The sequence below is a fragment of the Priapulus caudatus genome, unplaced genomic scaffold (genome assembly GCF_000485595.1).
Source record: "Priapulus caudatus unplaced genomic scaffold, Priapulus_caudatus-5.0.1 Scaffold185, whole genome shotgun sequence".
In the NCBI taxonomy this organism is placed as follows: Eukaryota; Metazoa; Priapulida; class Priapulimorpha; order Priapulimorphida; family Priapulidae; genus Priapulus; species Priapulus caudatus.
In genome coordinates, this window is record NW_014577246.1 from 300,201 (window position 1) to 314,895 (window position 14,695).

Here is a 14,695-nt window from a genome sequence, read left to right on the forward strand (position 1 = left end):
CACTAACTGTACTTTGGGTATGGCTGCAACACATATTAGAATGTCAATAAGGGCGAAGAAGTGCACGAGCAACCTTCATTCACATACAAAGCAATCGAGCGACATTCCACCCAAAGGGAATTTGCTCGAATCGCTATGTACAGAGGGAGCACGGCAATTCCGGCTGCGTTTCTACGTCAGATGCGATTAGTGACTAATGAAGCGCATGCTTGCGGCACTCACAGCGGCTGGGCAGACCTAGATTTCCGGAACACTTGCTTTAGATCCTGATCTGTCAGTATGCCATGACGCTTCGCTTCTTTCACGGCGACGATCTCTAAGCACTTGAATATATGAACCCGGCCACGATTGCAAACCTACGTGAAGAAAGGACAGAGATATTACTATTATTAGTTGAGAAATTTTTATTTTCTGTCCCTGTGTCTGTCTTTGGCTCACATGTTCTTTTGCTTTGTCACTTTCTCTCTCTCTCTCTCTCTCTCTCTCTCTCTCTCTCTCTCTCGCTCTCGCTCTCTCCCTCTCTCTCTCTCTCTCTTCTTCTTCTCTCTCATCTCCTCTCTCTCTCTCTCTCTCTCTCTCTCTCTCTCTCTCTCTCTCTCTCTCTCTCTCTCTCTCTCGTCTCGCTCTCTCTCTCTCTCTCTCTCTCTCTCTCTCTCTCTCTCTCTCTCTCTCTCTCTCTCTCTCTCTCTCTCTCTCTCTCTCTCTCTCTCTCTCTCTCTCTCTCTCTCTCTCTCTCTCTCTCTCTTCTCTCTCTCTCTCTCTCTCTCTCTCTCTCTCTCTCTCTCTCTCTCTCTCTCTCATCTCTCTCTCTCTCTCTCTCTCTCTCTCTCTCTCTCTCTCTCTCTCTCTCTCTCTCTCTCTCTCTCTCTCTCTCTCTCTCTCTCTCTCTCTCTCTCTCTCTCTCTCTCTCTCTCTCTCTCTCTCTCTCTCACTCTCTCTCTCTCTCTCTCTCTCTCTCTCTCTCTCTCTCTCTCTCTCTCTCTCTCTCTCTCTCTCTCTCTCTCTCTTCTCTCTCTCTCTCTCTCTCTCTCTCTCTCTCTCTCTCTCTCTCTCTCTTCTCTCTCTCTCTCTCTCTCGCTCTCTCTCTCTCTCTCTCTCTCTCTCTCTCTCTCTCTCTCTCTCTCTCTCTCTCTTCTCTCTCTCTCTCTCTCTCTCTCTCTCTCTCTCTCTCTCTCTCTCTCTCTCTCTCTCTCTCTCTCTCTCTCCTCTCTCTCTCTCTCTCTCTCTTCTCTCTCTCTCTTCTCCTCTCTCTCTCTCTCTCTCTCTCTCTCTCTCTCTCTCTCTCTCTCTCTTCTCTCTTCTCTCTCTCCTCTCTCTCTTCTCTCTCTCTCTCTCTCTCTCTCTCTCTCTCTCTCTCTTCTCTCTCTCTCTCTCTCTCTCTCTCCTCTCTCTCTCTCTTACTCTCTCTCTCTCTCTCTCTCTCTCTCTCTCTCTCACTCTCTCTTCTTTCTCCCTCCCCCTCTCTTTGAATCTCTGCCATGTTCCCCTTCTTAGTTTTTTGGGGTACAGTAATACGGCCACAGCAAAATGTATTGACATGGAGTAGAAACTGTAGTACAACATCACTCCCATGCTCATTCAAACACTAGAGGCAGCATGACTGGCTATTTTTCAACTTCATTTAGGAGCTGATGAAGTAATTAAATGTCTATAAGAGCTTAATAAAATAATATATTAATTAATAGTTAATAAGAAATTCAAAAAAAGGATGGTTTAAATATCTTTAACATATCACCAAGCTCACTCGACTGGTCAGCTACATCAGAGGCTAACTGGAACTCTCCTACGTGACCACGTCAACGCACTGCATACACAAATCAAACCACTCACCAACGCCGGGGGAGATATTAGAGGGTTATTCTCCACCACTAGTTCGACCAGCGTGTCCATCAGCTTTATCAACGATGGATGCAACTGAGAGATTCGGTTCTCTGATATGTTGAGCTTAACCAGTTTTAACCTGGTTAGGTCTGAAATGCAAGCGGTCAGAATTAATTATTCAGGCAGCCTTGATCGCTATAACTCGACAGTTAAGTGCCTGCCAGGTGATGGGTTTGCCAGGTAGATGATGGGTTAGCCTGGCTGATGGCCAGCTTACGCTCTGTGGTGATGATGGCTCTACATGCAAGATAACACCTGAGTTTACCTGCCAAGTAAAACTTTCACAAGTGACTTTCCAGTTACATTAGATAACGAAATATTGTGTATATATATATTATATATATATATATATATATATATATATATATATATATATATATACTATATACACGGTGAGATATAAGATTGCACCATAAAAAAATTGGCACGTTTATAGATAACATAAACTGAAAAAACAACAGATATATGACCAGCTAACGTCCTATGACTTTTGCTAAGTGTAATTACCAATAGTGGTTATATTAGCTGTATAACTATAGCCCTTCGTTCCGCCGCAGGCCTCTCGCCCTGCGGCAGAACGAAGGGCTATATAGTTCTACAGCTATGGTTATAGCAACTATAATCACATGACCTGGCACAAACATTTTATCGCTACACTTACAGCAGTTCTTATGTACACTATTATTAACAATAGTTAGGGTTATTCATGCTAAGTTATCCATGTTCTGGCAGCTGGCAAGCATTAGGAGTGTTAAGCTCAGTAATCTACAAAATGAAGGTTTCCTTCAGTATCCTTTTCCACGTGCAGAGTAAATGGCCTGCCACAAAATCCGCAGCTTAAATGCGATAGACATCTTTGGTTTCCGCATCAGAATGCGGTCACAAGCACATGCGTAAATACACACGCACGCACACACACACGCACACGCACATAAAGACACGCACGCATGCACACATAAAGCACGCGCACACAAACTAAGGCCTGCACGCACGTACGTACACACACGTGTATAAGCCCCCATGTAGATACACCACCGCACGAAGAGGTATCAGGGTTAGGGTCACCACTGGTCATACCCTTGTCCTTGGCCGGGTCATACTCTAGCCACGGGTATGACGATTTCCACGCTGGCTGAGACGCACGCATCCTTTTCGTCTTATCATAGACACGCTGGCCATCTAATTTCTCCTCCTGCGATTTACGTTTGGGAGGTGGCGGGCGAGCCCCGCCCAAAAACACTTCCACATAACAACATTGATGTTAGTATTATACTATTGAATAAGGATGTACCTACTATTAGCTTCACTACTATTTGTATGGACTGCGTCAAGTAACACACGCATGCGATGTGGTTGCGATGTAAATACCTCCCTATGAGAGCCTATAACTTTTTTTTTTAATTTTTTTTTTTATGAGAGCCTATAACTGATTAGTTGCGTCATTTCTACAATCAGACCGTTTTTTCTATGTCAACAGCTACTGGCAAGCGATCGATTGGTAGACTGGGTTCCTGGCCCCATTGTATAACAATGTTTGTACTGCCGTATGGTCTAGCATGCTTAGACCGTGCAGAGCGTGCTAGCGCCTACTTGTACTAGCGCGTCTAACAAGGAAAACTTGTTAATGGGAATGAGTTATATATAGCTCTTTGGATCTTGGTTGAGAGACGCTGCCGCCGGGGACTATAGTAAAATCGATGGGAGGATGGGAAATTGGGACGGTGAGGGACGGGGAAAATATAACTAGTCCGCAGGACTAACGGCTATGGGGCATTTACTAGTCCTTCTGATTTTTTACTAGTCTCGGACTAACGGACTAGCGTTAGTGTCGAACCCTGGGTATATACTATCAGAAGTAGATAATAGGGAATCCCTATTATCTATTCCCTATTATCTACTTATGATACTATCAAGAGCGTATAAAGAAGGTCCTTCTTTATACGCTCTTGATAGTATGACTATTTCATCACAGCAGACCCAGCACGGCTTTCGACAGCAGCAGTGAGAGATCGTCCCCGAGTCGAGGGGGGGGGTTTGCAAAAAAATATTGCCGTGAATTCGGATGTAAAAAGTTACGTGATGGGCGTACATGGAATCCAACACGTGGCGAACGCCGCAATAATAAACACACCATCACTGAGAGTGATCAGAGGAACCCTACAACTGCTGCGCGGCACCTTATAAGGTGATAAATATTAGGGTTTATATTAGGGTATAAATTAAAATATGATATAGCAACGAAAAACGAATGGTGAGAGGAGAAATGGACTGGGTCGGTGGGTCCCCGCCACAATCACAGAAGACTACACAGCTGAGCATCACAAGCACTGGACCTGTCACCCACAGGGCTAGACAGCACACACAGTCACAAGCACTGGACCTGTCACCACACGGCAAGACAGCACACACAACCACACGCACTAGCCGTTCCGCCGTTTCAGCATACTACGCCCTGTGAGTACTGTGACTGACTGATTGCAATGGTTTTCCGGCGTCTGGGGGGCAACGCAGTCAGCACGCTATCCAGCCACTCGACCCAGCCACCATCGAACCAACAGTGCAGCCATGATATGCAATTTTCTAATTACCTTTTTACCCTAGGGAACGTTCCATCGGTTTGCCATTCTCTACAGCCAGGAATCTTCCAACCTCTCAGCATGTGTACACACTTACATCAGAAGTGAATACTAGCAAATTTGTCATTATTCACCCCCGCTTATAATGCACATGCTTTCTAATAGTGGGGATGTCCAGACCGTATTCAGCTCTCCCCTCCTCCATATCATGCTACTACAATTACTAATGCTGAGAGAGTATATGTCCCCCGGGGTACTGCCGGAACCTACCCTGGTACTATCTAATATGCCAGACCGTACCTCGCCTACTCCACTGACGAGTCTAGGGAGTCGCCTACGCCTACTCCCTAACCCTAACCCTAACCATATCAAATAGTGACCAGGGTACGTTCCGGCAGTACCCTGGGGGACATAGAACCTATGAGCATTACGCATCCTCCTTACACGTTGTTGCACTAAATTACAGAATACTAATGGGCGTGAGATATTGAAAATTACTTAGCTACGGTGATAATGGGTGTGCGAAGCTAGAAACTCCTATAATACAGCATTAAAGTGGATTTGAGAGGTTAGTAATCACCGAATTACAGTAGCAACTAGTATGAGAAGTCATTGCAGCACAGTGTGATAATAGGTGACGGTTAGAAATCACTGACGTATAGTGTAATAATAGGTGTGAGAGGTTAGAAATCACTGACGTGGTATCATTATCGGAGCGGTTAGGAATCACTGACGTACAGTGTAATAATCGATGTAAGGTTAGAAATCACTGACGTACAGTGTGACAATCATATATATAGTATCACCAGGAGTGCATAATAAATTAGATCTATTAATTATTTATTATTAATTAATATTATTAGATCTTCTTAGATTTTATTATTAGATCTTAGAGAAAGAATTTATTATTAATTATTTATTATTAGATCTATTAATTAATCTAATAATAATCTATTAATATTCACTCCTGGTATCATCATAGTACTATCACACGCTGACTATACCATGAGATACACTGCTAAACAACACCAATGCGACGAAATCACACAAATGGAGTGCACTGTCTCATTAAAATGTGATGCTTCAGCTTGTGCATATAAACAAGCGCAGCAGTAGCTCTATCCACAAATGAAGGGCTAAGCTATGAGGGATGTTTCCAGGGAAAGCGGGCCACTTTCCCCACCATTAGGAGTAAGTAGGCAAACCGCTGAGACGCATAAATGAGAACCACGTGCACACCTGGGATGCGAAATTAACATGGCGTAGCAGTGAAGGGACCAAGGCAAGCATTCATCCACCTAACATATCAACCGGCTCAGTCGTAACTGCTCAGGAATGCCAACCTAGACTTCGTACAGACATTTACGTGATCAAAGAAACAAATCAACACGCAGGTATGTCAATATAGATCAAATTCAGGAACTTTCCGGGCTTGCATTAGTGACTTGGATTCGATACAATCTTTGAACCTGGATGCTATTAAGTGTCGTCACGTCACATACACTTGGTTGAATAAAACACATTTTAAAGCATACACATGCATAATTTAAATACACTATACCAGAATATATATGGTCGATAAGATGCCAAATGTACCAGCACTAGCATAAAATATGCACACTAACAGTAACAGTCACTGGAGCAGGCACACACACAGTAGTGATAGCTGACAGCGACAACAAGCCAACTCTGGCTTGGAATTTGCAAGTGATAACCAGATTTATATACATAGATCAACAACATTGCAGCCAGTAAACTCACCTTTTGGTAAATCTATGAGAAAATTCTTTCTAAGGTTAAGCACCGCTAGACTTTCAATATCACAAAGTTGTAGTGGTAAGTGGGAAATTTCATTGCAGCTCACATCCTGAAAAAAACAACAATTAAACGGATACATGATGCTAGGTTACTTGGATATTTTCAGTTAAAATAGGTACAAATTTTACATAAAAAATTTCATTGTTCAATACAGTCTAGCACATCTACTTTCAAAGTTGCGTATCGCAGCAGCTGTAGGCTACAGACCGAGGGTGTTTTTTATTTATTAATTTAAGAGGAAAAGGATTGCAATATCTTATAAACAACTTTTAGATTCAGTTATAATATGGACGAATTTGTCCTAAAATAAAAATCGTTCGATTAAATAGCAGTTAGGTATAAATATAATTGCACTTTTATGATTAGCCGTCAGTCTGTAACGTGCAAAATAAATCGGAAAAAGCGCAACTTCGTCAGCGTGGCAGCACAATCGCGGGTCAGCAACCAAAAATAAAGATTTCGAAACTCACGGTGGTTTTATGACAAATGTGAATGCATGATTATAGAAATTTGTAGGTATATACTATTATTTATTCACTTACTAACATAATATACCCCTTAAAAAATTCTAGGGTGTAGTATCCCTTTAAGCAACAAGTGGTTGTAGCTATTATAGGCCTACTCACTGCCGCTTTTATAAGCAAAGGTCTTTGTGCGTCACTTGGAAATGTCCAATGCAAATGTTAGCATGTGACAAAACCTCATGAGTACTTCGTAGGATAACAAGAGCTAAGTCGACAGGCAAACAAAATGACAAGTGCATGCTGTTTCTGTAGCTACACCGATCATCCCTAAGAATAATGGCAATTAGAAGAGAAAGCATCCCCGGTCAATGCTATCCTCTACACAAACGTGTGCTGCAAAGCCTAAGCAAATTACTAGTTGGGGGGGGGGGAACTCTGAGACTGAACTGAATAAGAATAAGGGAGTACTTTTGTTACGGGTTTGAGTAATAAACCACAGTAAGATAAGATTAAAAGCTAAAGGGATATGCTACTAAATTATTTATGACACTAAGTTTAGGATTATTTACATAAATTTTCAGGTCAATTATATACTTTTCCTAAAAATTTATGGGGGCAGCCCCACCCCCCACACACACCCCCGTAGGCTATAAGCCCACGGTATTGTGTACCTGACATGCAGAGACAGCAAACCGGCCAACTCACCAAGTCCATTAGTGTTGTGAGATGTCCGATTTCTTCCGGCAAGGAGACTAGCTTGTTGTTGCTCACGATGAGCACTTGGAGGCTGGGAAGCATGCAGAGCGACGCCGGTAGCGTTGCCAACTGATTCCGACTGCAGCGGAAAACAACAGAACGCTTAAATGTACATTTTCACGATGCTAGACTACGATCCTTGAGGTTTTCAACCACCGTGCCAGGTCCTGTGTGCTGCAACGGCTAGGTCGAGTGTAGTGTAGTNGTACATTTTCACGATGCTAGACTACGATCCTTGAGGTTTTCAACCACCGTGCCAGGTCCTGTGTGCTGCAGCGGCTAGGTCGAGTGTAGTGTAGTGACCAGAGAGGAAGAAGAAGACGATGCTATTCAATATTTCGCTCAAGCCACCACACCGCACGCAGCCAAGAAAATTAGAAAGGGCAGTTGTCGCCAACTACATGTATCCCCCGTGTTCTCCCAAAGATGTGTAAGTATACGAAGTTTGGTCGCGCTAGGTCAATTAGGGGCCGAGTTATAGAGCAGAAGGAAAATATGATCAAGGTCAAGGTCAAGGTCAAATAAAGGTCGTAGTGACCTGGTTTTGGTACGCGACACACCTTCTCCCCAAGATGTGTAAGTATACCATGTTTGGTAGCGCTAGGTCAATTAGGGACCGAGTTATAGAGCAGAAAGGAAATATGATCAAGGTCAAGGTAAAGGTCAAATAAAGGTCGTAGTGACCTGGTTTTGGTAGCGCTAGGTCAATTAGGGGCCGAGTTAGAGAGTGGAAGGGAAATATAATCAAGGTCAAGGTAAAGGTCAAATAAAGGTCGCAGAGACCTGGTTTTGGTACGCTGCTCACCTTCTCTCCAAGATGTGTAAGTATACCAAGTTTGGTAGCGCTAGGTCAATTAGGGGCCAAGTTAGAGAGCGGAAGGGAAATATGATCAAGGTAAAGGTAAAGGTCAAATAAAGGTCGCAGTGACCTGGTTTTGGTACTCGGCACACCTTCTCCCCAAGATGTGTAAGTATACCAAGTTTGGTCATGCTAGGTCAATTAGGAGTTATAGAGCAGAAGGGAAATTCTCTGCGGCGAACCGAGCGGCGGTGGCGGCGGCTGGGGAGACATGAAACCATAGTATACCCGCCGACTTCGTTGCGGGAGATACAATTAGCAAGCACGATTAGGAAGTATGATTTCAGGTGAGAGATGGGAAGAGTACATGTTGTAAGAATATGTTTTAGACTATGGCTTATACATTTTCACGATAATGAGCCCCAACGCTCATTAGTAAGTGGACTTAGATAGTTTAGTCAGAATGTGGTCATGAAGTCCTGGAGGCTGGGTGCTCAAATTGCTTCACTTGTATCTCTGGGAAACAGCTGCGGTGTTTTTCATCAAGTGATTCTTCATCAAGTACTGTATGCCCATCACAAAATTAATTGGGTTGTGAAGTCAGGCGACATTGTGCCAACCATACAAAACTGTGTACGCTCTGGTGTGCACGCTAAACTCTTTTCAGCATTTAAATTCTCAACATTGTACAAAGAGGAAGGAGCAATTTGAGGATGAATGTTGACAAAGGCTAATCGACATGTGTGCGTGAGTGCGTGCGTGCGTGCATGCATGCATATGTGCGTGTCTATCAATAATATCTTTAATCTGAAGACTTGTCCGCTGCCCCGTCCGCTGCCGAACAAGACAATTAACACTGTTCCAGTAATTATCTAACTGTTTAGATATACGATGGCCGTTTAATAGTAAGGTGCGTGCGTGAATGTGTGCGTGCGTGCATGTGTGCGTGCGTGCGTGCGTGCGTGCGTGCGTGGTGAGCTTACGGTCTCGGGATGCAGGACCAAAGCACGACGATGGCACGTCATGTCACTGCCTTAGTTTTTGCGTCATGCTGACCTGTGATTCATCTACCGAGTCATCGACGCAGACGACAATAAAAAAACATGTGAACAGCAGCTTCTGCTCCGTCACCGCTATTAAAAGGGCAACGAGGCATAAAACTCGATTCTCGCAATTTCATGTTCAGATCCAACAGATGATGAAACATTGTTGATAATTCGTAAACCAGCAAAGCGTACGTCACTAGGACAATCTAGTGACGATGCTATTCGATATTTCGGTCAAGCCAGCTGACCCCACACAGCCAAGAAAATTAGCAAGGACGATTAGGAAGTGTGATTTCAGGTGGGAGATGGGAAGGAGTACATGTTGTAAGAATATGTTTTAGACTATGGCTTCACAATAGTTACGATCTGACATGTTCACGATAATGAGCAGTTTCTGATTTCTGAGGGATGGTGCAACTTCTGACCCCCCCCCCTGACCAGACACACACACACACACACACACACACACACACACACACAAACCACAGCACCGTACTGCGAGAATCACTAGTCGTGCCACTCGGCTCCCATGCAGCACCTCATCACCAATTAAATTTCCGCTAATGACAACAGTGCATGCGGTACGTGATACTCACTGCGTCGTGGCCCCAGCAACCCCGATCAGCTGTAAGAGCGAATGAGTGGTGACAGCCGCGCCCCACAGGAGGCCGTGCATTACTCGCTCTACGCTCTCGAGTCCTATAAACTCTGCCGCGATTACCCTAAAGTTCTAAATGAATGCATGCACACGCTAACCCGGCCTATTTACTACCTATAAATGCATTACCCGGCTGCGCCTGAGTCAATATAAACCCCCGAAACTGTTTAAGGGACCTCGGAGAGCTGTGATGATTCAACAACATTGCACTGTATGCGTATGTAACGAGCGGAGGCAGGCGCCCTCCGGAGATGCCACTGAAAAACAAAGGCTAGAGCATCGAATTTCATTCATATCATACGAGACGAGACGGAAGAACTATTTCAACTGGATGCGAAATCCTGAAGCCATGTTTTTACCCTGATTAATGTCTGGCTACCATTCTCACACGTACCATACATTGAAATGATGGAAAGCTCTCTATTCGCTTCTCCTCCCACACGTGAGCCACAAATGCGGCAGATATTTTTTACTTCCCCGTTGTCATATCATATTTCTGCTGCACCTTATCAAGCTAGACAGCTACTACACAGATATTATCAAGAGTAGATAATAGAGATGATAGATAATAGAGATAATAGAGATCTCTATTATCTACTCTTGATATTATACTCTTACAAGTTACACTACAGTACCACAGCTGTGATCGTGTACCACGTTCATCTACTTGCAACATGTGAAGGTTTTCCCATCAACATTGAGTGGTTTCTCCCTCCTCTTTGATATGAATACCAATCAAAAGATACTGTGAATTATGCACACTCACGTTTTTAAAGGATTTAAAAAATTTCCCGATCGGTCTCGTGTTTTCTCCACTTTTACGATACTTACTGTTATTGCTTGAGTAAAAGCAATTGTCTAGAGTAAAGCTTCTAAATATGTCTTAGAACCTTCTAGGGGTGTAAAGATTCACTGATACATCAGTGAATTGCGATACAGTGGTCCACAATACGATTATCGATACGCAGTTCAGTATCAGTATCACATAAATATTCTCGGCTGTCGGAGAAATCTGGGTCAATTTATATGGCACGCTTGTATTGCCCCAAAAATTGTTACTGCAAAACAATCAAGAGTGCTGATTGACTGATGTGTGTCGTTACTGCGTACGTAGCACTGTGTATAACGCGCATGTGAGTAGAGCTATCGATTACAAGTCAGAATATATTGCACTAAAAGTTTCAGCCATAGTAATATATATATATTATGTGCCATGGGGCATGTACGTGTATGCATGTGGGTGCTTGCACGCGTGCGTGTACGCGTGCGTGCATGCAGGCATAAGTGTTGGCAGTGGGTTTGCGTTGACTTGTACAACATACCTGAGGTTCAACCTTGTGAGGTACTGCAGGTTTGTGACAGCGTCCGGTATCACCCTGATATTATTGCAGTAACATGTCATGCTCTCCAGTGACCAGTATTCGCACACCACTTCCGGAATCTCTGATAGTCTATTCTTTGATAAGTCTGCAATAAACAATGTGGAAAATCACACATCGATTAGAGGATAACAGTTAGCTGTACATAGCACAGCATATAGCTCTAAGCTGTCACATACATCACGACTCCAATAGCTGCAGCAAAATAGAAACAAGTGCTCATGAGTCCACAAATTTGATGACAGTAATCTGTCAACATTGTCCTGCTATTTTAGCAACAACTTCTATAAACTACACATATCAAGAGTACATGTATAGTGAATACACGCTTGCACGCATGCTCGCTCGCACGCACGCACACACACACATACACACATTGTCATACATACACAGTTTATATGGCTTATGGTTTAATCTTCAATAATAACTCATAACGGTAATTTACCAACCAATAAAACGCATTGCGGGAGTATGTTCAGGCAAACTACAGTACAGCACAGGAATTGCGGGGTAACGCACTTCCACTGCATTGCCGGGCTGCGTGGCAAACGCACATCAATGCAAATTATACGACCGCTTCCAGCATGCATATTGACATACCAAAGTGGCTTTGTATGTTAACGACGGCGAACACGTGTGACAATCACCATTCCTAATTATCTTCCTGCGATCTTTAATTGAACAGCCAGCCAGCAGTTCATTTGTAACTCGGAGGTGTCGATGACACAGACCGCCTGTGCTTGACAAGGCAATCTAAGATAATACTACACGATTCACGCCTTCACGGCCCGTGCTACGACTCCAACATTGCCCTGAAGAGAGAGGCTCGCTCGCACTTTTCTCGTAGTTCACTCATAGTTCATCGTAATTTGCTTAGTCGTCTGATAAAAGTACCCGATACTACGTGCTGGAGCTGCGTGTGTTCTCATAATTTAATTATTTCATACAGCATATAGTATACTATTCGTGCCGCGGGGCGGAATACTACTCGTGTCTCGCAGCCGAGCGAGATGAGATCTCGATGGTCACTATTTGAGCCAATAGCGTATAAGTAGAGTAGAACGATAGTAAGATAGTAACAGGAATGAATAATAATAGATTATTATAGACATATATAGATATATAGATCTATTATTATTCACTCCTGATAGTAAGATATAGTAGTAACGTTAGCGAAGGCAAAGCAACGCCTCGGATGCATCATCATACACGCTGTATGTGATGCTACTAGTCAGATCTGACAGATATACGACAAACAGCACACCGACCGACATACACTGCATCCAGGATGTTTCTCTGAGGATCACAGCAAGCACGTAGACAGGGAGAGACAAAGACAGAGACAGAGTGGGAGAAAGAGAAAGAGAGGGGAAGGAGGGGAGGGGTGGGAAGACAGGGAGGGAGGAAGGGATAAAGGGAAGGAGAGAGAGATGGATAAAAGGAGGAAGGGAGGTAGGGATGGATGGAGAGAGAGATGGAGCGATCTGCAAAGATGGTGCTGTGATCACACTGATGATATCACAACAAGCATGAAAGCATAAGAAGCAGCATACATGTACAATTGTACATCCACAGCGATGAAAGCCACACTTACGCTGATTATTCGAGTGACAAGTTTTACTTTGATGTCACCGACAGACGACACGGATAACCCAGAAAATCTTGTAAGCGTTTGCGCTATCTAAACAAACCAAATATTGCCGTTGTCGTTAGGCAGTAGTTTCAGGCCCATATTCAAAATTACAACGGCCTGATACATGATATCAAGAGAGATAAAAAAAGAAGTATATTTTATTGTAAAATACGCATAGTTGGGGGTTCGCTGAGGCTCACTGCCTATATAAGAGTCACTCCTGGTGATGCTGCCGTGGTAAACCATGGCCAAAATGACGACAAGCTTTCAGAACATGGCAGACGTGTTGTACAAACACGAGCATCAACGTTACGTAACTCGACAACGCAGTTTTAATAAACACTGCCAAGCTGGCACAGTGAATCATATCCTCCCATCTCAAGATAGATACTGTATGTCAGTGATATCCCTACTCAACAGGCGTTTCTTCTATACACGCACGCACGCACGCACGCACGCACGCACGTACGTATGTCTGGACACTAAACGCGCCTACACAAACGAGCACACGCCCGCACATACACGCACCAACAAAAACGAACACTTGCGCACGTGTCTCGTCAAAAAATAAACACACAGTAACCTAGAATTCGGGCAAGACTGCCGACTTCGCCGAACGGATTGCGTAGGATCTAGTCTAGGGGAGGGAGAATTGCTCTTTCTGCCCTACAGCACGTACAGTAGCCGACTCAACCACCGTTATCATCGCCATCAATCAACTAACTAACTCTCCGCTCACATCCTCATTTCACGTACGAACAGCTGAAGCGCAGAGATAACTCAGTAGTCAGTGCCTTGTGAAAATGACATTGACATCATCATTTTGTAAAAACGCGTAGGTCTACACAGAGCTAAACGCTATTATATTATGTCATGGGCTACATACACACTATACGCGAGCTGGCAACGCGCAAAACTATATTTTTTGTGAAAAATTACACAGTGGACTGCTTTTCTATCTAGTAGTATACAATCGAGGTTCGTTTTTCGATGAATCGAGCCAGCGAACGGATGTCAAGAGCAACGAGAAGACATAGAATGCCATCAATAGTCCGTCATCCGTTTAGAAATAATGCATTCATGAACATCACTGCTATTGTCTACGTGAGATCAATATATAAACCACACACGCGTGCATGCCCTGGTAATGCGGGGAGTCTGTCCTCCCGAGGCTGATCTCTTACTCCAGATATAGATCCTGCGATCAATATTGGTTAATTTGCCCCTAGCGAACCAGCTTTGGCTGTGAAAGTTTCCCAGCTCTTTCGAACATGCTGTAGCCTCGCACATACCCGTGTAACCCGCGCACGCACACGGATATTTACGCACAAAGGCGTACGCACGCACGCACGTACACACAATCACTATAGCACACACGCACGCGCGCGCACGCACGCACGCACGCACGCACGCACGCACGCACGCGCACACACACACACACACACACACTTATGCTAGCACCGAATCAAGCACGCATGCGTTAATGTAAACGTTCCCCTCACAGTCACGATAAAGTAAATTATTCTTGCAATAATTAATGATTCACCGAATATGATAACATTATAAATCAAGTACACATATTATATATATATGAGATAGGCCTTCGAATATGATTTATATCTTGCAGTACTATGGGATGTTGAGTAGACGCTCCACTACATCATATCGTAGCTAGCCAGCTGAGC

The 14,695-nt window shown here is 43.8% G+C and overlaps 1 protein-coding gene across 9 annotated transcripts in view; it reads right to left on the reverse strand.

The window, feature by feature from the left end:
* Nucleotides 1–14,695, reverse strand: part of LOC106806912 (leucine-rich repeat and calponin homology domain-containing protein 3-like) — a 41,209-nt gene that overhangs the window by 22,232 nt on the left and 4,282 nt on the right. For all 9 annotated transcript variants that reach the window (XM_014809074.1, XM_014809073.1, XM_014809071.1 and 6 more), the window contains exons 2-6: nucleotides 11,321–11,465; nucleotides 7,445–7,574; nucleotides 6,219–6,324; nucleotides 1,831–1,970; nucleotides 223–356 (exon numbers count right to left, since the gene is read on the reverse strand). In XM_014809074.1, the coding sequence (XP_014664560.1) occupies nucleotides 223–356; nucleotides 1,831–1,970; nucleotides 6,219–6,324; nucleotides 7,445–7,574; nucleotides 11,321–11,465 (655 nt within the window). The remainder of the gene's footprint in view (nucleotides 1–222; nucleotides 357–1,830; nucleotides 1,971–6,218; nucleotides 6,325–7,444; nucleotides 7,575–11,320; nucleotides 11,466–14,695) is intronic.